At 44.3% G+C, this 25,778-nt stretch overlaps 1 protein-coding gene across 1 annotated transcript in view; it reads left to right on the top strand.

Moving 5' to 3' along the window:
- Positions 1-25,778, top strand: part of LOC138497303 (1,25-dihydroxyvitamin D(3) 24-hydroxylase, mitochondrial-like) — a 124,470-nt gene that overhangs the window by 38,332 nt on the left and 60,360 nt on the right. The window contains exon 10 of the mRNA XM_069620662.1: positions 16,563-16,760. Coding sequence (XP_069476763.1) covers positions 16,563-16,760 — 198 coding nt within the window. The remainder of the gene's footprint in view (positions 1-16,562; positions 16,761-25,778) is intronic.

The following is a 25,778-nucleotide window of genomic DNA, read 5'->3' as shown; positions in this document are numbered from 1 at the left end:
CCAGATTGTTGTCTTTGCTGGGTCGCCAAATGTATCCTGTGAAGTATCCCCTCATTTGGTTTGTATTTAACAATTTTAGTTGTGCAAACGAAATGCATATATTCAAGCATTCTCCATATCTAAAGTTGTCTGCCAAGTGCTAGCTTGGCATGGCCTCCCATCTCCCTGGCAACTTGCCACCAATTTTTGAGGGTAAATGTTTAATTCTGATCCACCGGCCCCTACATATCTTTGGTGAAAATGTAGAGAACATTAAAAAAGGTCAACATTTATCAGAGCGGGCTTCAAACCTTGTTTGGAAATTTCAAGCAGTTCCTTTTATAGGGGTCAAGATTGAATGGGAAAAGTATTTTTGAGATAACATTTCACAAAACTTTGCAAACATATTCATGTTAGCTACACATGTTTTTGCAGAGTTTAATGCTGTTTGGTCAAGGTGAGAGGAATGTCAGAAAAGTACATAGAATTTTAAGGGATGGCTCAATCTGTTTTGTGGGACATTGGGGCCAAAATGATAAGCCTCCCCATAGTCCAACTTAGTTCTCAGTTTAGTAAGGCATTCAATACATAGTCCTGACCCTGAGCCTGAAAAGCTATTATGCAACATATTCTACCTCTTGTGAAGATCAAGGCTGACAGGATGGATCTTTTTGGCACTCTGAAGGTGTCAGGCATAAGTGAGTGATCTGGAGGTATCCATCTAAACGAACCAGTGGTGGTCTTCTTAGGTATGAGTTGAACTAAAGAAGAATAGCTTCAGCGATTCCCATGTGATTGTGTAGTATATAAATGAGAGATTGATGTTCCACTGTGTTGAAGGATGCAGAGGAATCGAGGAGTACCAGGGGACAGGGGCGACTACCATTGAGGAAGCAGTAAGGATTGTCTTCCACTTGGCCGATGGCAGCCTCTGTGCCATATCTGGGTCTGAAGCAAGATTGGTAAGCCCGTAAGAGGCTGTTGTTGTTAATGTGTGCTGAAGTTCAGTGGCTCAGGCCAATCAGTTATCATGTCAAGGAAAGGAAGGTGTGTGATGGAGCGATATTTGTGATGGTCAGTAGGGTCCAGTGTTGTTTTTCCATAGAGGGATTATTTATCCAGGTTTGAGAGTACTGGGAAAGTTCCTAAGTAAAGAGATGCATTAACAATAGTCAGGAATGGACGGAATGTTTCGATGGGGGGTGTGCTGTGGATGAAGACTGGTAGGATGTTATCAGAGTCAGAGTAGCATTGAGGGATGCTGGGGTGTTAGTCAAATCTACCATGGATCGAGTTCTGATGGTGTTCCATGTCGTTCCACGAGGTGGGGTGTTTAAGGCGCTGTGTGTTTGTAGTGTAGTTGGCATTAAGGTATTGCATGTGCATAGTTCGCCCCTGGGTCTTGAAATCTGTTATGGGACAAATTCTTCCTCTTGTGAAGATCAAGGCTGAGAGGGTGGATCCTTGTCAGACTCTATAAGTGACAGACATGATGGGGTGATCTGGAGGTATCCATCAGCACAAAACTGTGGCAGTGTTCTAGGTATGAGGTGAGCTGTTAGTTGAGTTGAGTTGAGTGTTGAGTTGAGTGTTATGTTAGTGTGAATTTGTATAGCACCTTACATACCATTGGTATGATCTCAAAGCACTGTGGGGTGAACGCTCTTGGGGACCATAGTCCAGGTCAGTGGAGAGAGTAGCGTAATATATAGTGCTTGTGTGCAATCAGCATGTGTGCAGTCAGTGCAGTTTGCATGGGGAGTAGATGCATTTTAATGTTGGGTGCAGTAGAGTAGTTATGAGAGATCAGTGGAATGTGTGCCGCAAGGCAGTTGGTCTCCGAGTCTGCCTTCTGTCAGCAGTGGAGCCTGTGTATGAGATTATGTGTGCAGCTAGGCCGATTTGTTTTGTGGGGTGTAACTGTGTTCTAAAGACTGTTGAGGTGTTCATGGAGTAGTGTAGGTATGTGTGCAGGTAGGCTGAATTCATTGAGGAGTATAGATGCATTCTATTGTTTGTTGGTGTAAAGCAAATAATGCACATATTGGTATGAGTGAGTATCTGTGCTTAATGGTGAGAGACCCCTATTCCTGGTTACTTTTCGAGAGCCTGCTGAGCTGACCATGTCTGTCCTGGTGGTTTGGGGTAATGGATCTCAGAGAGAAATTCCTTGACTAGTCCGGAATATGCTGTGATTACCCCAGATAGAGGGTCCTTGTTTCTGAAGCTCGTTTGGAAGTGCCACAGGCCCATTTTCTGGGTCCCTGGCCATTATTTATAGCGGGTGGATGGGTATTCCTGACAAGTTTATGGTTTGAGATGTGGAATAACACTGTATCAAAATTGTCCCTATCCAAGAGCAGGAGTACTAGAGAGCTGACTAGTTGGAGTAGTAGTGCATATTCCCAGGAGACAAGAGGAAGTCCAAGCAAGCATAGTTGCTATAGCACCTCGGCTGAGGGAGTTCATGGCATTATTCCTAGTAGGCCAGGGTGACCTGACTTGATCAGATACTGCCTTGCGTCCCCAACGGGTGACATGATCTGGCGCAATCGTAATGTTTGAAACATAAGTGCTATTAAGTTCTGGGATTGAGGCTCTGCATGTTGATTCCCAGATAGGTAAGGCTTGACACAGGTTAACAAGGACATGCCCAATCGTAATTGACTGACAGAGAAGCCTGCAACATTGGCTCTGCAAGTTAATTCCCAGATAGGTAAAGCTTGACACAGTTTAACAAGAACAGGCCCAATAGAATTTAACTGACAGAGGAGCTATTCCGCTGTGGGATTGTAGTCATGCACTGTAGTTGGCGGATAAGTATATGTGACAGTGGTTGGCATCTCCTGGAGTGATAGTGCTGTGTTTACTTAGGGATAGATAAGGTTTAAGCTCAAATGTGGCAGAGAATATAGGTATTGTAGGGCTCTAGTTTGGAGACAGGGTATTCGTTTCCAGGTTGATAGATACAGACAGACATCTCCTGGTCTTAGAGCTTGGTACATGTCTGGTCGGTTGACATTGAGCGGGCCTGGTCATAGCATACGATTATAGTATTATGTCATGTCTCATGTTTGGAGTCGTGGGCATTTAAGATTGGAGCGCAGGGGGGCATGGTCAGCTTGTTGGCACAAAGGGGGCTGCTAAGCCATTGTAGTTGAGCCAGCAGCTACCTAGTCCAGAGCTGACTGATCCCTTGAGCCGGCTTCCGTGACCTGACTGTTCGTACTTTTCCTTGCTAATGCCATTCTGGTCAGCTTCTGTGGCCCGGCTGTTCCTACTTGGTGGAGGTTTTAGTGTCCCTAGACGGTCCCTTACATGGTTTAGGGAAAGGCCTACCTTTATCAGGAACCAACTACTGGGCCTGTGCACATCTCATCCTGCTACTACTAATAAACATAATGCTTTTGCACCCCCACATATAACACCAACCACACGCCCTACACTCCGCACACCTCCTACAAAGAGCACCATACCCAACCGCCTAGACCACCTAAGTCTAATGCGAACACTGCTCCTATCCCCATTCAATGTGAACTTTTAAATGCACGCTCACTCCCAGCACATGCCACTGAGATCCGTGACTTACTCACTAACCTGGATCTGGATGCTCTCGCTATCACAGAATCTTGGCTACACGAAGCAGCAAGTCCAGCCATCTCAGTAGCCCTCCGACCAGGCAACACCCTACTCCAGCAGGACAGACTGCTTACCAGCACTCATACTCAAGGATTGCCTGTCGATCAGACAAATTCTCCATTAGGTGGCAACGCTGATGCCCTGACCTTGAAACTCTCCCTCTCGCCTAAATGGACAATTGCCATCTGCAGGCCGCATGGCACCCTACTGGACTTTCAGGAAAACCTTCTCCATCTGTTAGGCAATAACCTGAAAAACACCACTAAATCCTTACTACTGGGTGACCTAAACCTTGGCTTCAATGATCCATAACTGCAACGCAGACATCAGTGCCAACACCCCTTGCGCATGGACAGACCGCCACCTCATTCATTTCTCCATCCCCTCCACCATTAAAACCATTACACCTAACACTCCTTCACCACCTGCTTTAGCTAGAAGCGCTCATAAACTAACAAAAACAATATCCTACAGTTCTTATAGATTCCAGCCCTCAAGCTGCCTTTCTCCAAGGACCCCCTGGCTCTAGCAGAACTCTACAATTTGACTAGTAAAAATGCAATCAATGCCATTGCCCCTCTTGAAAAAAGAAAGTGAAAAGAAAAATACACGCCAACTCCTGGTTCACTACTGAACTCAAGGAACTACGCACTCTCAAGCGCATAGCGCTCACCGAATGGCTATCTGATCCACATGACATCATCCTACAAGGCTACAAGAAACTTACCACCAATACAAAAAAGCTATCACAGCAGCTAAATCCGCCTCCTATAAAGCCAGAATCGCCAATGCCAAATCTGAATCCAAGGAAATGTTTGCCAAATTCAAGGAACTGGCCAACCCAGCCACCAGCACCCAAGATCTCATAAAAGACAAATTCTGGCGCTCGAACATCCAGTCTGCCATGCGCAACAAAATAGATCTCCTGCAAAGCAAAATAAAATCCCACTACAATGCCCGGCCCAAATACGATCTGCCTACCCCGCCAACTGAAAACACCCACTCCTCGGAAGACAAGATGTTTTTCGCCTTCAGAGATGTGTCGGAATCTGTACTAGCCACACTCAAAAATATAAAACCATCTAATTGTAAAGGTGACGCCTGCCTGGCCAACCTTATCAAAGATTGCGCAGACACCCTGACACATTTCTTGACACCGTTCATTAATACTTCCTTCATCTCCAGCATTGTCCTACCTTGCCTGAAGGAGGCTTGGGTTCGCCCACTCCTGAAGAAAACATCCTTTTACCCTGCCTCTCCAAACAACTACAGACCCATCCCCACCGTGCCCTTCCTGCTAACAATCTTAGACAAAGCTGCATACATACAAATCCAACATATCCTGGAAACAAACAACATCCTAGATTAGAGGCAATCAGGTTTCTGCCCCGGTCACGGGACCGAGAATGCCCTACTGGACCTTAAAAACCAACTAGGGGAAATTATGGATGAAGGCAAGCCAGTGTTGCTCCTCCTTCTTCACCTGTCTACAGCGTTTGATCTTGTTGACCACAGGACACTCTGCGGACAACTCACGAGCCATGAAAGTATTCTCAGAGCAGGTTCCCACCACCATACACTGAGTCCCACAGGGCTCCTGCACCTCTCCCACCTTGTATAATCTCTTTACCCTACCTCTCTTCAATGAATTGGACAATCTCGGCCTAGCCTACATCAGCTGTGCCGATGATACACAAGTACTCCTTCCTCTCACTGGTGCATATGAAAGAGACACAGAAACACTATGCAAAACCTACGCCACTATCCAAGCTTGGATGGCAGCCAATGGTCTGTGCCTCAACAGGTATAAAACCAAGCTCCTCATTGTAGGCCCCAATGAAACACTTAACAAGCTTGCCAAACAGTACAACTCCTTTATAATAGCCAACACCCAAATCACTGATTCTGCAGCAGTCAAAACCCTTGGGGTGTACATTGAGTCCACTCTCTCAATGACACGCCAAGTTAGCTCCATTGCGTCCTCAGCAGCATTCACAACCAAACTAATCAATGCAGTCAAACCTTACTTATCCACACGTAACTGCCTCTCCATAGCTCCATAGCTCCATAGCTCCATAGCTTGATAGCTCCATAGCTAGAGCCACCATTGGAGCCAAATTAGACTACTGTAACGTCCTATTTGCAGGCACTTCGTCCAGAAATCTTAACATACTTCAAATCATTCAGAATAATGCATTAGAGGGCTGCCCTTAGCATTCCCAAAAGGGAGCACATCTCCTGCGCTAGACAAGATGCTCACTGGCTTCCTGTCAAAGAATGGATACTCTTTAAGACACTAACCATAACCCATAAATGCCTCTCACTCACAGCCCCCCTTATCTTGGTGAAAAAATTATCAGAGCTTCCTCCTCTCAAACCCAAAGGTCACATCACTCTAATCAGCTCAAAGTCCCCTCCTCCAAAAGGGCCCAAGCAGGAGGTGACAGCTTCACTTCCCTTGCTCCCAAACACTGGAATTCCCTCCCCATCACCCTTTGAAATGAGACCTCTGACCTAGCATTCCGCAAATCTTTCAAAACTGAGCACTTCAATTAGCTCACCACTGTATGTACTGCCCACTCACTCCTCCATCAAGGGGAAGGTCTCCTGCCATCTGACTTGGGCATTATGTTTTCTTGCCATAACCTTGGATCCTGTAACTATGCCGTTTCTGTATCAATGTAACATTCACCTGTCTGGTATTAGGTTCAATGTAACCAAGAACCACAGACATGCGCTCATGTCTATTTTCTGTGTCACTAAGTAAGCAGGTTTTCAGTTCTTTACGGAAAGCCATGCAATCTTGATTGTGTCGAATGTGGGGAGGCAGTGAGGTACACAGTGTTGGAGCCAAGGGTGAGTAAGCAAACCCTCCAATCATGGCTGAATTGGAGGCTGGCACCACTAGCAGGAGGGCCGTGATTGACCTTAGAGTGCGAGTTGGGAGGTAAGGAATCATATTTTCTTGTAGTTATATGGGGCCAGCCTTGTTCACTGCTTGGTGGGTAATGCATAGGATTTGAAAAGTGGCCCTTTGTAAAATTGGGAGCCAGTGAATGGTGCAGAGAGCAGGTGAGATGTGATCCCTTCATCCAGTGTAAGAAGGAGTCTAGCAGCTGCGTTTTGGACTCTTTTTAGTTTGTTAAATTGGTAGGCTGGAGCACCCAAGTAGATGGAGTTTGCATAGTCCAGTCTGGACATGACAATGGACATAATTGCAGCCATTAGGTTTGGGTAGGTGAGGTAAGGGAAGATGTGTCTCAGAAGCCTAAGGTGGTAGTGGCAGGTTTTGGATGCATTATTGATCTGGTTAGACAGGGTTAGGCCCAAGTCTATTGTGCAGCCAAGGCTTTTGACTTTGGTGGACGTAGGGGGGAAACTCTGAGGTGGGGGTGCAGGGGAATGGTTGCGGGAGTTGAGCTGTATTGTCGCACACCATGATCTCTGTTTTCACTGGGTTCAGAGGGAGGTGGTTACTTGTCATCCATAAGTCTATATATCTGAGACATGCTGCTAGGTCAGGTCCTGGATCGGAGCTCGATTTGGGAATTCTCAGGATAATTTGGGTGTCATCAGCATAGTTATAGCAGGTGAGGTTGTGTGAGTGGATGATCCCTGGCAGAGGGGTCATGTAGAGGTTGAAGATATGAGGTGAGAGGCACCACCTTCAATGGGCATGCAGTGGATAGGAAAGTGATTTGTTGTCTGTTGTTGAGGAAAGAGGCAATCCAGTGGAGTGCCGAATCTCAGATTCCCAGGGACCGAAGTCAGATAAGGAGGACTGAGTGGTTAATGGTGTCAAAAGCTGCAGAGAGATCAAGGAGAACAAGTTCTGTGCATCCTTCTGAGTTTGCAGAGACATTGAGGTCCTCCCAGATTGAGTGCAGTGTGGTTTCTGTTCCTTGGCACGGCCGGAAGCCTGATTGTGTGATGTCTAGGTGATAGTTGGATTCAACGAAAAGGTTGAGCTGAGAGTATGCAGAGCGGTCATTGAGTTTCTTCTAGAATTGGGTGTTGGAGATTGGCCTGTAATTGATTGGCTGGAGGAGGTTGAGGCTTGCTTTCTTTAGAAGGGATTTTATATGCGCTATTTTGAAGGATTCTGGGAAGATGCCAGAGGTGAGGGAGCCATTGAGTATGGACCCCACCCGCTCTCCTGCACAGGTGGAGGCAAAGATTTTGGTGAGGCGAAAGGTGAGTCAAGGGTCAAGGGGCACCCTGAAGGTCTGCTGCTGGAAAGTAGTTTAAGGAACTCCTCGCTCAAGATAGGGTTGAAAGAGGTGGGTGAGGTTGGAAAGTTTAGCATTAAGGGTGGCTGTCCTGTTGAATGCTGTGTTGTTTAAGTGTTGAGAGAGGGAGTTGCAAAGCGTTTGCGTGGATGTGTTTGGGTGACTGGGGCGGGATGGCTTCACGAATTCCGTGATGATCATGTGGAGCTCTTTGTTGCTGCTGCAGCTCAAGATTATTTTATTGCAATAGGCTTTTTTGGCCTTTCGGATCTCAGATTTGTAGTTTCGGTGAGGGTGGGCGAACACCGACTTGCTATGAGGAATTTTGAATGCTCGCCATTTGTGCTCCCGGGAGTGACTTTTGCGTTTTGAAAGCCCTCAGGTCGGGGTGAATCATTTGGGGGTTGTTCTTTTGTGGGTGGGAGCAGAGTGAAAAACACGAGAGAGGAATGAATCATTAAGCCAGGAGTCAAAGGAGTCGATAAGTATGGATCTATCTGTGGCCGGTAGTGCCGGAAATGTGTGTAGCAGTGCTTCAGCCAGGTCAGCATTTGTGACAATGTGGAGGGGCAGGGCAGGCCTTCATAAGGTGGGGGCCGTGTGCGGACAGAGAAAGGTATGGCTGAGTGGTCTGTCCAAATGAGGCGTTTGGGGTTGGACGCTGAAATAAGGTTGAAGGAGCTGAATATCACATCAAGGGCATGGCCTCCAATGTGGGTGGGACCTGTGGTATGCCGGGAAAGGCTGAGTGCCTCTACACTGTTGACCAGGGGTTGGGTCATGGAGCAGTTGGGCATGTCAAACCAGATATTAAGTTCGACCAGTAAGGTGAGTGCTGGGTGGTTAATCAGTGTGGTTGCTAGTGAGTTGCAGAGACTGTTGGCACAGTGTCTTTCACATACACGTGGTCTGTAGATGAGTAGGAAGCTGTGTGAGAGAGTGGGCAGCAGAGAGAGTTTGACTGTGCAGTTAGCTGTGCAGGTCTGAGTTTCGGTTGTTGAGATGGAGGTCTGAGGTTTGTGGAGGATGGCTACACCACCACCTCTGGAAGGTCTGTTGTGGGAAATGAGCGTATAGTCAGGAGAGAACGCCTTGTGTGTGTTTTGTTTGAAATTGCCTGAGAACCATGTTTCAGTCATGAAGATGAGATCAGGATTGTCAGAGGATAGCAGGTCAAAGATGTTCTGTCTGTCACAGAAACACATGGAAGTCTGGGCTACAGAGGGTTGAGTGAAGGAATAGGAGGATGTATAGGAGGTGAGTGGAGGCGATGAAGGGTTGGAATCCTGCGTTTCCGTTGGATGGCTGTCCTTATGCCTAGAGGGGGAGTCTCTCCCCAGAGACGCTCCCGCTGAGTACCACCCCCACAGGCTTTATCGGGTAACGGCCTCAACTACCTGGTTCATGGGAAGGGGTTCCCCCTTTGGGAGAAGTGATGACATCCAAACATTTGTCACACATCATATGTAAGAAATACTTCCATAAAATGATACCTCTATCTTGACAATAACAAAGCACAAATCTCTTCTGGTGCACTGCAACATCTCCCAAACAGCGATGATCACTTTCCATGTGATCAACTGTGCCCTAACTTACAATCATATGTTCAGAGATAATTTCTGATGCAGTGTCTAACCTCTCCATGACACAGATTAACAAACCATTCTAGGCAATTTTAATGATGGAAAGAAAATCTAACACCCCCTGAAAGTAGTGAGAGAACAGCTCAGAGTATACTTGATCTAATATCCTGGAACAAAAAACCCATTGCAGTATGCACCCACGGGGAGGCCACATTGCTGCACAATTCAAGATCCTCACCTGAGATGTCATACTTTCTAAATCTATCAATCAACCTCTCATGACCAAGAGAGCATTGAACCATATTACAGCAAGAGGATTTACTCTCATCCTTCGACACTGCAAACCAGTGAGAGAATGAAACAGCACCCTAATAATGTGGCACAAGGAATCTTTGCACTCCACAAATGGATAACAATCACCCTGACTATGCGTTTTCAATTCTCCGACTCTAATTCGTAAAGCAAGCTCTGAAAAGAAAACTGGAGGATGAAACAATTATGAAGGAAAAACTACTGCAACATCAACACACCCATCTACTGCTGGCAACTCGAAATGTACAGGAATTAAAGGTTGAAAGACAGAAATGCCCTTTAAGTCAACCAAACTGAGCAACTGAAAAAGTAAATGTTTCAAATGATCAAGGAGATCAGAACCCCATTGGCCTGCTTTGATAAACAGACCAAAAGCTCTGCAACACCTCTGTGTGCTATCTCCTCCAACTTCCGCAACCAAGTATCACAAATACTTGATTATCTGGCCCAGAAATAGACATCAGACCGTGCAATAACTCCCAGCTCTGTGTAGACCACTCCACACCCTCATAGACTGACAGCACTTTGCCCACTCAGTGACCACGATCGTTGGTAGTTATCAACTGCGCAATCGAGCAAGCAGGATGACAACAGGCCCAAAGGACACCAGATATCTTTAAAACCATAACAGCAAAAAAAAGGAATTCAGCTATTTGCTGTACACTCTACTCAACAGTTCTATTAAACAAGGATTCTTCCCATGAGCTCTAGCAACAGTGTTTATCGACAGGTTTTGGAAAAGAAAGCAACTGTCATGCCCACTGTCCCTGCCAAATTCCAGTTAATCCCCATGCTTCTTTACTCAGCTGGAATCCCTTTGAAAACATATGCAAACAACTACTTGTCCACATGGTGTCTAAGCATACAGAAGCCACAGGTAGGATTCAAGTCAATTAGAAGAACAGAACCTATCCTTTCAGCCAATGCCATCTTGGACAATCTTAAGAACAACAGGTACAGGTGCCTCTAACACCTCCCCTTCCTCTGTAAATGTCAGCTGCTTCCAGCACAGTCAACCAAGAAATCTGGACCAGCAAACTAGCTGAAGCAGACCTGGAGCAAACTGAGTTAAGATGTATTACCTTTACGTCAATTCCATTGAACATCACATGCAGCCTCCCAATTGGATCGAGCCTCTCTCCCTACCTCATCAATGTTATCATAATCTTGCGACATGAACCGACAAGAACAACATGAACCAGATGGGCAGTGCCTCGTTCAGTGAAATCTGGAACCACAGACAGATAACACTAAACAAAAATAAGCATGACATTATTTATATTGTATAACACCTCAAATTGGACATTAGATCAACAGATCATGCACCATGATCTAGACACACCAAATGAACGGCATCAAAACAGAACTCCAGATACCTGAAATGTGAGAAGAATCACTCACCAGCTCACGTAATACCCCCCAGCAAATGCAACACTGTTCATCTGTTCCACATTACTACCACTTTACATTCACACATCTACCCATGGTAGTAGGGGGAATCCCATTAGAATGTGATAGAGCATTACAACAGGAGCTCCAAATCGCAATAGAATCCGCGTGTACCCCAAACCAGCCACCCAGAATCTCATTAGCTCACAGACCGCAAGGACTGCCAAATCTGCATGCATAAACGCATCACTCAGGATTTGCATCTTGCCTTCCCCACTACTCCCCTCTTGCAGATCTGGGCAGAGGTTGTACCATACAAGACCCAGTTACACAATGCCCAATCTGTCAATTGTCCATTCTGTGTGAATGGGCGGATTGATCGGCAAACTCGTCTGTCCTCTCGGAGAATGGAATATGATGGTCTTTTGTGAATCCCTTCTACGCATCCCATTTCAAAGACATACCGTGTGTTTCAATAGGCCACATGTCTTGTCCAGCTACAGTATGGAATGAAAAAATAAACATGCCTGCGAGCACTAGCATTCTTCTGAGATATGGCAGCGTTTGCCAATTGGGGGAATTAAATAACAATGTAGGTTAACTATGGCAGACGTCCCCAGCAACAATCACATGAAAAGAGAAATTATTGCAACACCCTGGACATTGAAGTTATGATCTGGGTGGCCAAATAAGGAAGAATCATTTGGGCACAAACCAGACCATATATTTTATTTACAAATAACCCTCCCATTACCCTATACCTTAAGTGATAGAGTAGGTCTGGGAGGTTTTAGGAACTTGTTCAAGCCTTATACTTCTTCTGGAAACCTCACTGTACTAGTGGACACACTGAACCATTTACCATTCTCCAACATCCAGTCCGATTAGTTTGTGGTGCGTGCATGTGTTCATCTCTCATCATTGACTCAACCACGCTTTAGCAACTTATTAGGGGTGTATCATGACCAGAGTTGAGCAATAGTTGAGCAAAACTTGGATGGGAATCTTGAGTGAAAGAACATGAATTATGCATTATTGAATACCGAACTAAAGGAAAGCTTTGATGAGCCTAAACATGGAAGGCAAGCATGTGTGAAACACCCGTAATGAATGCTGAAAGACAAAGAAAGAATCTTACTGAATGAAGGGAAACCCAAGTAATGAACATTGCTGAGATTGTGAAAGTAAGGTGGCGAAAGAGAATGAGCACCACAGAATGAAGTGTGTGAAAAAACACATTGTGGAAAAGTGAAGAGACTGGCAAGGAAGAAGCTCAGAACTTTATTTGGAGCACTACTTCTTTTATTGTTGACATCCCTATACAGTGTTTAGCTTCAGTTGCAAGGGCAAGTATAGGTTTTGGACATAGACAGAGTTTTAAGTTGAACTTAATGACTTAGACTAGCCTTAGTTACTTTAGGTAAGGACATCCCACCTTATAATAGAGCAAGTTAGGCATTACACCTTCCTGACATTTCAGTTAATTAACATATTGTGTTTGAACTTTGAATCCGTTGTCTGTGTCTTGCTTCATGGCGCCTTTACAGTGGTTACCATCAATGTTTTGCTGGATCTTGCTGATCTTGTTGATTAAATAATTGTTGATGGTAGTGGATTTCTCAATGAAATGGGGGTCTAGAGAGAGGGAAAGAGGTCTGCTACATTGTTCGACAGCATTGGTGAGATCTTTGCTTACATTGTTGTCATTGGATATTGTAATCTGGTAGTGGGTGTTTTTTTGCTGTTATTATCAGTTGTCTGCAGGCATTCCAAATCTATTTAGGTCAGGCTAGGCTAGATGTGATTTTGGACCTTTTCCAGTTGTGTCCTTGATTTTAGATGATTCCTTTTATTGATATCATGTTCCAGCGTACCAGTGGCTGTGGGTTTATTTTTCATTGTTTCTAATTTCTCTGTAGTTGAGTGTGTCTAGTACATAATTGCAATTCTTGAATTGGAGAGCCGATAGGGAAAAGAGGAGGTTGGTGAGTTCATTAATGAGTGATACCATTGGGAAGCCCTTGAAGGAAGAGAATGTCCAATTGATACGTTTAGTTTGCGGGTGGTTGGTGGTGGCAACTTGGTCGCTACCGAAACAAATATCAAAGTGATTAGAACAGTCAAGTGGTGTAGGTTATTTGTGAAGGAGGATCTGCATGGCAGTAATGAGATCTATGATGGTTCTTTGGTTGTGGGTTTGGTCAGTTGTGTGGTGGGTGAGGGTCAGTAGGCTGGCCAATTCCACCATCTCAGTGTTGGTGGCGGTGGTGAGATCTACACATCCCTGAAGTGGTTGGGATGTGTGAGGGACATTGCAGCATCCAGGTCAGAACATCCATACATGAAGAAGGTGTTGGGTTTGAGCTGGCAGTAGATGAGGTTGAAGGTGGCTATTTCAGTTGGTGAGAGGGGAAAGTGGCAGAAGAGTACTTTAGAGGAGCAGATAGTGGCCACGTCTTGTCTGGTACAGAGCCAGAACAATGTTTGCATGATGATGAGTTCTCTGCCAGTCTTGTTTGGCCTGTGCCTGAGGTGACTGCTGCAGGCATCTATGGTAAGGACATCTAAGATGTGGGTCGAGGAGGTTGTGATCTAAATTTCAGTGTGTAATAGTGTGTCCACGTTGCGATTGGTAATGATTTGTGCAGTGTTAGCTGCATATATGTTTGCTCAGTGGGAGTTGAAAAGCAAGAGCTCCTGTTTTTTGTGTGTTGGTAGTATGTGTTGTATGTGTTTGCATGAGGTGAACGTGGATGTGGTTGCTGTGATGTGGAGTCCATGATGGCGAAAAAGGTGTATGTCATTTGGGTTATCTGCTGAGAGTAGGGATGAGCTGGGACACATGGTGTCTGTTGTAGGGACATGTGCTTTCAGGCCTGAAGAAGGCCAAACAGCAGTTACACATGGCTTTATCTCTCCTTTGCCTTGCATGCCCAGGTAAGAGACACCCTAAGGAGGAATTGTCACGATCAGAAGAAAGAGTCAAGGAGTTGCACAGAAGGCTGAAGGTAGGTAGGATAAGAAAACAGAAACAAGACAGGTAAAAATGGGCCAGATTTATAGGTCTAGTGATCTGTTCCAAATAACCCCAGAAGGTAGAGAAGCACATATTAAGATGGGGAGGTTGGGGAATCACCTGAAGGTGGGAAAACACCATAATAGAGAATTGGAAACCTGCAAAGAGGGCTGCAGGTAGGTGGATGAAGACAAGAGAGTTAACAACACCATAAAGGTGGGACCGCAGAAAGGAAGAGCTGCACAGAGGGGTGGATGCAGGTATGGGAAGATATCAGAGAGAAATTGGGAAGCGAGAAGGCAGGATCTAAATAGAGGAAATGATCATTGTTACATTAGTTTCAGAGCTAAACATGTTTCCATACTATGTGTGCTTCCCAAAATGCTTTGTTTCTTTTCTGTCATTTCTATGTGTCTTTCAGTGTAATGTTTCTTGGAGTACTACACGTCTTGCAATGCTAAATGCTTTGTTTCTTTAAATGCAGATATGAAAAGCCATCATTGTTTCAACAATGTGTTCTTGCTGGTTTTCTGAATGGGAAATTACACCATGCTTAAAATGATATTAGGAGGGGCGGGGGGGTGATTGCCATAAGGGGGATGTGCAGAGACAGAGACAGTAGCAATTGCGAGGTTTCAGGGTTCTTGGTGGGCTACAGATAGTATTTATTTTTAGTCATGTTCTTTTTGCAACAATGGTTATACTCTCAATAGAATATAGATTGCTTTTTGAACTGCTTCATGGGAATAAACCAGTGGTTGGAATCAAGTATGAGAAGGTTTGGGGCAACTTATCTTCAGGTAGAGGTGGGGAGAGTAAAGTTGTAGCATTTTGGTACATTGAACGTCTTTGCAGCTGTGAGCACCTTGAGCGGAAGTGCTGTGCCATGCATCTAATAGTAGTTTCTTGTGATAACAGGATGATTATTGGGTTATTGCTGTAAAGTCTTATGTAAAAGTTTGCAGTAAAATTGCAAATTAAAATCTTTACTATAGACTCTTGTTAGGTTTTCGCGCAAGAACAATTGAAGGTAACGAAAATCACTTATCAAAATGTATTCTAAAACACACCAAATATTGTTCACCTTCTCTTACTGGCTCCCCGTTGTTGCAAATTGACCACAGACCATGGCCAATGGGCCATGGGCATGTAATCAGGAAAATTCCCATGACGTTCAGTTAGAAAAATACTGATAATACTGAATATGATATCTGGGATGAAATGAAAATAAAATACTTTTACACCTAGTGTGAGATATGGCATATGACAACCATTGCAATTCAGGGAAAAGCCTCTAGTTAATCTTTAAATAAATTGACCCCTAATATCATGATATACGGTGTGATGTTATCATATATGTCATCTTTGATGTCAACGGTGTGCTCTAGTTTCCAGTGATGGTATTGATGGTGTGATAATTGATGTCATAAGGGATGTGATGTCATCTGATATGATCAGTGCTGCCACCTGGGATGTTATTAGTGTGCTCATGAACTGTGCAACAGGGGACTCAGAGTAAAGGTGTCAGAGCTTCCAACACTTGCAGAATTTGAAGGGTTTGGTTGAGTTAAACAATCACCTTAACATCACTTCCACTTAATTCTTTTCATTGAACTTCAAGCATTTTGTTGCGTTGAACTGTTTCAACTTAACTGCCTCATAACCCAAGTTTGTCTGAATTAGTGTTGTATGCTCTGCTTGACATTGTGTAAAATATTAATTGGTGTCTGCCTTAGGCAAACATGCACAAGAATAACACATTGTTTCCAAGTACCCTCTATGAACGATTTACTGGGATTAAACTGAAGCTGAAATGTTCGGAGGAGAAAAGACGGAAAGTTATTTTACCAAAAATAACTTTTGATTTTCTCTCCCCGAAAATCTCAGACTATCCCCTTGCCCCCAACCCCCTTTACCACTGGGTGGCAAAACTCCTTGTGTACCGCTGTCCCCGGCGACCCTCTGCGACACCGGTTCCCTTCACTTGCGTGCATGGGAACTGGCACCGCAGGGTCGCTTTTGCTTTATTTTTTCCTTTCAATTTTTTTTTTTATGGAGGCAGGAGCGGGGGACACCCCTGCAATCCCCGCTCACATTACAGTTAACAAGGGTGCGGGGTACACCCCGGTTGTCCTTCTTCACTGTAATGCAAACGAATGGGAGACTTGGTCGAAATTTGCAGCCGTACGTAACTTTCGAGTGTCCGAAATTCGGTCAACTCTCCTATTCGTTTTTTTTTGTTCTGTCTTTATTGGGCGTTCATCTATGAACACCACTTCCAACATATAGAAATGGATATGATGTTGCTCAATCACAATGATGCTCGTTTCAGTACTATTCAGAAAGACAATTTTCTCTTAGTTCCTAGGTCATCTCGCGCATACTTAAAGGTGTCATGATTTTTCTTCTATGCAGACAGTTGTAATGATTAACTTCCATGCAATGACTTGGAATGAAGAATATTTTCCCGATGCCAAAGAATTCAAACCAGAGCGATGGCTCAAAGGACAACAGGCATTAAACCCCTTTGCAAACACCCCATTCGGTATCGGGAAAAGAATGTGCATCGGGCGTCGGCTAGCAGAACTTCAGCTGCACTTAGCGTTATGCTGGGTAAGATATTCCTTTGCAGAAATGCAACAGTTCATGTTGGCAATGTCTTCAATCACACAGCAATATTTTGCTCATGAACAATTGCTTAAATTCTCCACTTCTCTTCACACCAAAATTCAAAAAACATTATTCCTTATGTTGCTGTTTAATTGTTACTGCATATAATTGGAAAACATGGCTATAGAGTTCACAACATATCTTTTTTTAAAAATATTTTTTCAACATTTCTTGAGCACATTGGCTCAAGTTGTTTTGGAAATTTGTATTTGGTTTCCATGTTATTTGTCTGATGATTACATGCAATTTATAAACCAACTAATAAAAGAACATGTAACATAGGTGGCATATTAATCTAGGTTGCATGATGCATACAAAAGTTTAATTTGCCTTTATGGGCACATTGACAGAAACAAAATTAATGTTGATTGATTGGACAAGCCAAGCAAAGGACACTGTAATTGTGGTAAAACAATAGCTATGTTCCCCTAATAGACATTTTGACAAACGGATCAAAGCTCAATAATGGGAAGTGATCCAAAAATGTGTGCCCTCAATCAGCACTGAGAACACTATGCTATTAGCACCATGGTCCATGCCGGATTCCGCCATGGTGGATGGCGGAATTACCGCCCCATTCCGAGGTGAGTGGGGCGGTAATTCCCCATTCACCATTTGCCCTTCCCCATTCCCATTTTTGCCCCATAGGGCATAATGGGGATGGGGAAGGCGCTAATTACGGCACCGTAAATTACGGTGCCGTAATTAGCACCAAGGTCGCTTAGCGCCTTGGACTTTAACGCCTGCAAAAAGCAGGCGTTAAAGTGTGAATCAGGCGTTAAGGGTTAACAGCGCCGACGGCGCTGTTAAACCCTTAACGCCTGACTTGTAATGAGGGCCTATAACATCTAATAATCTCTCATAGAGAGCAATAAATGCATTCAACTATTACAGTTAGAAACCACAATTTAAGTTGATACATATGATCAAATTCAATTGAATTATGTTCATTTGTTTTAGACTAGCTTTTAGGTTTGGTATAAACGTATTGTATGTATTGATGTGATAAGCATGTGCTTATATGATGAAGTATTGCATGTTGTAAAAGTTCATTTTTGAACTATGAACAACAATAAATAAATACATTAATTAATTAATAAAACCTATAACACCATTCAATGATGCACACTGCCTGTGCAAGGACTTCTGCGGTACTAGGCCTCACCCTGCCACAATGGCTTGCACCACATCACAATGAAGTCACATGTAATAGCTTCATGGGTGAAATGGTGCCCCTGATGCCCCTTTGGTGGTAGCATCTTAGCTATTCACATAGAATTCTAGAAAATGTAGGTGTAGACCTTGTGGTACATAGCTATCACAATATAATTATTGGATATTATAATTTATATTAGGTCAACAAATGCATTCATTGAATGTTCAGTGCTAGTTTCCCATGTATAGCTGTGGAGTTATTTGTACTTTATACTGGGACATTCTTCTACACGTTCTATATAGTACTTCCTTCTCCTTTGTAGAGTCATTTTCCCACATCATAGTTCTTCATCAAAGTCCTTCACAGTACTTCCCCTTCATCACAATCCTAAAGCTTTGCAGTTCTTCATTACAGCCCACATCCTTCATCACAACACTTCTGTGTCACTATCCTTCTAGTTTTTACAGTCCTTTGTCACAGTGTGTGTCCTTCATGAGCGTCAAACATCACAGTATTTCTCCTTTGACAGAGTCCTTCATCAAAGACACTCCTTCCTCGCAGTCCTTTTACTTTGTTGCATTTCTTCCACTTTATTCATCAAAGATCTCCTCTCTCATAGTCCTCCTTCATCACAGTCCTTCTGCTTCACATTGCTGTTATTTTCCTTCATCACTGACCTCTGTCATAGTCCTTCTTCATCTTAGTCTTTCTCTTTCATCAGTCCTTCTCCTTTGTCACCGAGCGTTTCCTTCTTCACAAGCCCTTCAGCACAATTCTTTTCTTTTGTCAGAGTCCCTGTCCTTCATCAGCCCTACTCCTTATTCACAGTCCTACTCAGTGATGATCCTTCTACTTCATCAGTTCTTCATCACAGTTGTCACACTCCTTGAGAGGGTCATTTTCCTTGATCACAGCCCATTTTCCTTTTAATCACAATCCTTGTTACAGACCTCCCTCATCATAGTTTGTCTGCTTTATCACAGTCTGTTTCCTTCATCACAGTCTTTCTCCTTTATTACTTCTGTTCATCACAGACCTTCTCCTTGATCGCAGGGCTTTCCCTTTAACTCAGTACTTCTTCATAAGAGTCCTTCTCCTTCATCAGAGTCCTTTTTCTCTCATCACAGTCATTTTCCTTTAAGATAGTCCTTTCTTTTATCACCGTCCTTCATCACAGACATTATCCTTCATCACATTTCTTTTCCTGCACCACAGTGTGTCTTCATCACAGACTTTCTGCTTCTTCAAGTGTTTTTCATTCATCACAGTCCTTTCCCTTATCACCATCCTTCATCACAGTTCTTCTCCTTCCTCATAGTCCTGATCCTTCATCACAGCCCTTCTCCTTCATTAAAAATCCTTTTCCCTCATCACAGACCTTCATCAGAAACATCCTTCATCAGCGCCTTTCTTCTTCAGTACAATTCCTCTGATTCATCAGACTAATTCTCTTTTGACGTGGTCCTGGCCACTGTCCTTCTGCTTTTCTATAGTACTTCTCCTTCATCATAGTCCTTCACTTTCATCACGGTTATTTGACTAAGTCCTGCACCACTGTCCTCCTCCCTCACCACAGTACATATGTGGCACCATCCTTATTATTCACAGACCTTCCCCTTTTTGAAAATCCACCGCCTTCATCACACGTGTTCATCACAGTCATTATTCATCATGACAGACTTTCTACTCCATAACAACACGTTTCCTTCTTCATATTCCATCTCCTATGTCAATGTCCTTCTCCTCTGTCATAGTGTTTAATCACATTCCATCTTTGTTGTCAGTCTTTCTCCTTAAAAACAGTCATTCTTTGTCACAGTTCTGTATCGCAGTCATTCTCCTGTATCAAATTCTTTCATCAGAACCATTCTCCTTTGTCACAGTCCTTGCCCTTCAGTTCTTCTCATCCATTTCAGTCCTTCTTCACTGTTTATCTCCTTCATTGCAGTCCTTCTTCATCTTTATTTTTATTTTTTTTTATTTATTTTATTTGTGTTTGTTCCAAATGGAACTATACAAAGCTTTTGATCAACTGATTTTCAAATCTTAAGTTTCCTCAGCCTAACATTTTCAATGTTTCTTGTATGATCTTCACTGGGGCAATTTGCCATGTTGTTCTATCGCCACCGATTAGTCTGTGCCACCATTGGTCGAAGTTGAAAGGCCCATTTGCCCGGAGTGGATCGAGGTAGGCTGATCTTATCTTTTGGTTCCCTGGGCAAGTCATTAGTAGATGATGTATGGTTTCCTTTTCTGCTCCACAAAAGCGGCATTCACATGAGTCTGAGATACCTCTGATGTAGCTGATCTCATTGGTTTCAATTATGTTTAGTCTTATCCTGAGTAAGAAATTCCAGGATGGTCTATTAGGAAATTTTTTAATAAACCTCTGTAGTTCGTTTACTTTGCACAGGGTCTGTGGCAGATGAGCTAGCAGTTTGTTGTCCGATGCTTCGGTTTGAGTATTGGCCCAGTCGAGATTTTTGAGTTTTTCGCACTCTGACTGGATTACAGTGGAGGTCATCTTCGGAGCATGCGACTGAGTCCAAAAGAACTACATTTTCCTCTCTCCATTTTGTCAGCATTTTCACCGAAAGGGATTTTGTTCCTTCACCTATCATTGTGTAGATGTTATGCACTTTCGGTAGAGCAATATTGAGTTGATGGTTACCGTGCCTGCTAAGGAGAGAAGGCTAAGTTTGCGGCAGATTGCCGGCATTGAAGTTGAGTTTGGCAGGCATAGCACCTTTTTCCAAAAGAGGCCTTCTAGTTTTGGCCAGAGGTTTTTTGGTATCTCGGGCATGGCTTCTGCGCCGTAAGTAATAGAAGGCACCACCTTTTTCTTGTAAAATTCGATAACCAGAATCATTGAGAATTTTCTGTATTTTAGGTCGATGGCTTTTCCTTGTGCCGCCAACTTTTTGGTTTTGAGTTTCAGACTGTTTTGCATTGCACTTTCTGTGCGGAAACTGTCTAAGGTCACACCCAAGTATTTGAAATCTTTTATTCTCTCGATTTCTGTGTTTTCCAGGTGCTGATAGCGAGGATATTCGGTGATGTGCCGACATTTTTCTTGAAACCAGTTTGGAATATGTCATAGCATGGTGCCAGTTTAGCCCAGGCTTGGAGTCTTTTCAGCAACAGTGCCCCAAAAACTTTTCCGATACAATCCAAAAGTGTGATTGGATGGAAGTTCAGAGGGTCACCCACATCCGCCTTTTTGTAGATTGGGACTATAATTGCTTTAGTCCATGAAGATGGAATGGATTTCGTTTTTGCACATCGTTCGAAGATCTTTTTTAAGAGAGTTGACCATTCTGTTGGTTTTTTTTTTAGGTCCATATTAGAGATCCCGTCTGGACCGACCGCTCTAGAGTTTTTCAGTTTTTTCAGGGTTTCGAAAATTTCTTCGTAGTCGTCAAAGTTTAACCACCTCGGGAGGTCTTTTTCAATGTAGTCGTCGATTTCGTTTGGGGGGGCTTTGAAGAGGGTTTGGAAGTGATCGATCCATTTATGCTCCCCAATCGAGTTGATGATGGAATTTTTGATCGATGGATTTGTGGACTTTATAAGGGACCAGAATTCTCTGGCTTTGTTGCCACAGATCATTTTCAGGACTTTTTCTGAGTCTTGCTGGTAAAGGAGAGCGCAATGGTTTTTTATCCAGTTTCTGTAGTTTCTGGTAATTTCCGACAGCTTTTGCTCCTGTTTACTGGGTGATGATCGTTTCAGCTGTCGCTTAATTCTTCGAAATTCGTGTCTTTTTAGGACCAGCTGTTCCTTGTAGCTGTGTTTGTGTGTGGTTTCAGAATTTTGAGAGTTCCTTTTCTTTGTCGCGAAAGCCACGAGTAGGGGCACATAGTCTGGCTTCGGATGTTTCTCTGACAGACCCTCTTCTGAGTATCTTTCTGAGAGCAGCTTCACTGCTGATGTTGAGAGTTTTAGGCGTTTTCCTTGGTTGTTTACTTCCATACCGTATGATTCATCCTTGGTTCTCTGGAATTTAATAGACCAAGTTGTTGTTAATTGATTGTGGTCACCAGCCGTCGTTTTGTGGACCTTGAAAGTTGTTATAGTCTCTATAAAAGGGCGGGACACGTATATGTAGTTGATTGTTGCTTTTGACGTTCCCTGTTCCCATGTCGGGAGACGGTCTTTTTCCTTGAAGATCGTGTTGAGGTTCAACATGTGTCGTTATGACATCAGCTTACACCAGAGCTTGCTTCTCTGGGCTGCAGGTGTGGATATTGGGTTTTTACCCTCTCTCGAGCCTGGTTGAATGCATGTTATATTAAGGTCTCCACAGATGATAAGAAATGGAACCAGGCGAGTTGACTGGATTTTGTCGATGGCGTCTTCCATCATTTGGATGAAAACCTTTGAATCTATGTTTGCAGGATTCCAATAAGAGTTGAGGATTGCAATTTCTGAGTTTTGCTTCTTTCCAGGTTCTTCGAGTTCGATAAGGACTGCTAGTATAGATAGGTTTGTCAACAAGGTTTCTTTCATTTTTATGCCTGCACCGTTTGTGCAGGCCACGAGCAGACCCGAAGATGGACGGCCCAAAGGGCCCTTTTTTGCAGGTGCCAAGACTAGGTCGTATCCGTCTAGGATCGGTTTGTCGATGAGCCATGTTTCCTGAAGGCAGATCACGTCACATGATGCTAAGTCCGCATCATTCTGGGTCGTCAGGTGGGTGTATCCGCGTGTATTCCAAGAGAACATTTTTAGCATATTCTGGGACTGGTCGGCTTGCAAGATGTCGTTGACGTGACTCTGCCGACCTTCGCATTGCTATTTGTTCAATAGTTTTTGAAAGTGCTTTTGGCAGCCAGGACCAGATTCCCTGCAAATTTCTCAGTTTCTTCGATTATTCGAGAGTGTATTTTCTTTGAGAAAATTTACAGGTAGGTTTTTGCTCTGCGGTTCGAGTGGTAGGGATCCACTAATTTCAAGTCCTCCGATTTGATCTGACGTAGCACTGGAATGAAGCCAAACAGGGTTAGGACCCCTCGTCTGTTGAGGATAACTTTGTCGCGGTTTTCTGACCGCTGTTCGATTTTTAGGTACCAAGCGCTTTTTTGCTGGAGTTTCGTCCGTCATGGTAAGATTCAGGTTTTGATTTATAGTGAGTTCTCCTTTTGGGGTCCTTAGTCTTGAGCAGATGGTCATTCGGGCTTTTTTTGTCCGTCGTGCGGCACAGGTCCTCTCTTGCAGGATTCCTGGCTCTTTCTCTTGGTTTATGTTGAGGTTCCGATTTTGGGGTCCCTCGATTAGGTAGCGGAGACTCTGAATTTGTGGAGATGAGACTTTCCTATGGTCGGACTTGATTTGGTTTGTATTTGGGGGTTTGTGAAGAATGTTTCTTCGTTCTTCCATGGTTCGGAAAGGTGTACTCTGTGATTCATCGGGCAAGGAACTGGACTGTGTCTTTGTATCTGTTTGGTCTTTTCTAATCGGCATGCTGCTTGTTGGTTCCTCCTCCAGGTGTTCACTGAGATTCATGAGTTGATCGTCCTCTAGGAAGTCTTCAATTGTTTTAGGCGAAAACTTTTTTCTTGAATCGTTCGGGATCTGAAAAACAAGTGGAGGTCGCTGTGGAGTCGATAGACAGCCCTCTTTATTTTGGTTCTGCTTTGGCTTCTGCAGTGGGGGCCCTGATTTTTGCTTTTCTGCTCTTGGTGGCGATGGACCTTTTTGTGGGCAGAAAATTGGATAAGCCTGGTCGTTTTCGATCAATTGCGTTTGATTTGTCTTCAGACTCGAAACTGCTTCTTTTTCGCTTGGCTGAATTTGAGTTTCTTTTAGTCTTGGAGGAGTTTCTTCGCTGATGTGAATGACTTCACTTTGGGCATACAGCACGGCACCATTTTTGGTGAGTGGGTGGGGTCGTTGATCACGTTTGCGGTCGTCGGTGGAGATGTTGGTTGGTTATGAGTTTGCGTTGAGGAAGTAGACCTCTCTTGGTCGGGCACATTTTCTCCTTTCGATTTTCCTTTTGAAGATACTGTGTGTGTTTTCAGGCGTTCATCCAATGCAGTTATATAGCCTTCGAGGAAGATCAGTTTTGTATACATCATTGCCTGCATGGTCGTGTGATCTTTCAGGTTTTCGCTGATTGATTCGTATAACTTTGTGAAGGGTGCCAAGGCTATCGATACTGCAGACATAATTGAGATGAAGTCTAGTTTCTTTTTTGCTGGTGAGTCATTTGGGGCCCCTGATGGGTGTCTGTTTGGATTTTGATCGTTGGTTGTTGACTTTCTTGCTGAGATGTTGGTAAAGGTGTCTGTAGAGTCCAGCCTAACTCTGCTTTGTCTACCTCTTGGTGTTTTGATTGACTCGGCCCCTTGGGGAGGTCCGCTCGTCCGTTTTCTCTGGTCGTTGTTGTGGTTTAGCTCCATATTGTTAGGTGTTAAAGGGGTCCTAGGAGTATTTTCAGAGAGCGGTGGTGGACTTTTGGGGGTCGGTCCTCGAGGGGCCCTTGTTGGAGTTGGCAATTTAGCATGCTGGCTCTTGGCCTGGGCCTGTGGGTCCCCCCGCGGAGTTCTAGATTGATTTCTGGGCTGGTGGAAGCCCGGGGGGACTCCCCTAGGGCCTTTTCAGCTTGGGTCACTTGGGGTCTTGGAGATATTTGTTGATGAGGTGCGTCCGCACAGGGGGCACTTTTTTGTGGTGAGGAGAATCCTGCATTTGGCCGTGTGGTTCTGGTGATACTGGAGCTGCTGGATTGGGGGGAGACATGGATTTTGTAGCGGTGCTAGTAGGGGAGTCAGTTTTCCTGGATTTCTGAGGTGGTTGACAAGAGTTTATGGCTTCCAGTATCTCTGCGTCTGTAAGATCTTCTTGGGCGCCCCTTGCTGCCGGGGCAAAGGCTGTAAAGAAGTCTGTTACCAGGTTGGCTACTGGGGTTTTACCCTGGTCCAGTGCCCATAGTTTTCTTATAGTTTTTGTCCCAGGATTTCCAATTTTCCGAGAAATATGTGTCAGTGGTTTCTTTTTCTGGGTTTTTGACGTTGTATTTGCTTTTATCTTTTGTCTGGGGTTTTTCCCTTTTTTTGTGATGCCGTCTTGGCTCCAGCGCCGTTTCTTTTTGTTGCTTGTAATTTCCAGCACAGGGATATCGGGTAAGTCCTTTTCCTGCTCCTTTCCCTGCTGTGAGAAGAAAGGGTCAGCCTCATGGAGCTGTGATAGGTTGTATGATTTTGCTGATGTCTTTGCACACATTTTTTTTGTCGGGGGTGCATGAATTATAGCACTGATTTGCACTATATTTCCTTCACTCGCTTCTGTTTGGGGCACTTTTTTAAGTGTTTCAATGGGCTGTTTGCCCTCTGTAAACTCCAGGTCAATAGCGGGCCTTCGTACTGTGGGCGTCTCCACGGTGACTTTGGATACCGACGAAGTCGGGGAAGCTCGATCTCCGGGGCCGCCCCCTCCACACTGGAGACCGTCGCTTGTGGCTCCGTCACTGGGCCGGCACTCGGCTCTCCTTGCTGGCGCACTCGTAACCCTCCCCTAAGGCTCACCACTCCCGCCCCTCACTCCGGAGGAACCAGGGAGCGGGAGCGAGAAGGAGGAGGCAACGGGGGCTGGCGTAGTTCTCGGCGGAGCTTCTTGGAGACGTGGTGACCGTCCGGGGGTCTGCAACTCCAGCTCGGCTCCTCCGCGGTCCCCCGCCGGCTGTTCCTCCACTGCAACGATCTCCGGCGAAGGTAGGAATGGAGGCTTCAGTTTCTCTTCTTTTGGTATAATGGAAATGTCTTTTTGAGTTTTTGTTGACAGTTGGCGATTTTTCTCAGGGA

The sequence above is a fragment of the Ambystoma mexicanum genome, chromosome 5q (genome assembly GCF_040938575.1).
Source record: "Ambystoma mexicanum isolate Mex_15411 chromosome 5q, UKY_AmexF1_1, whole genome shotgun sequence".
In the NCBI taxonomy this organism is placed as follows: domain Eukaryota; kingdom Metazoa; phylum Chordata; class Amphibia; order Caudata; family Ambystomatidae; genus Ambystoma; species Ambystoma mexicanum.
This window is presented reverse-complemented; position numbering and strand designations above follow the sequence as displayed.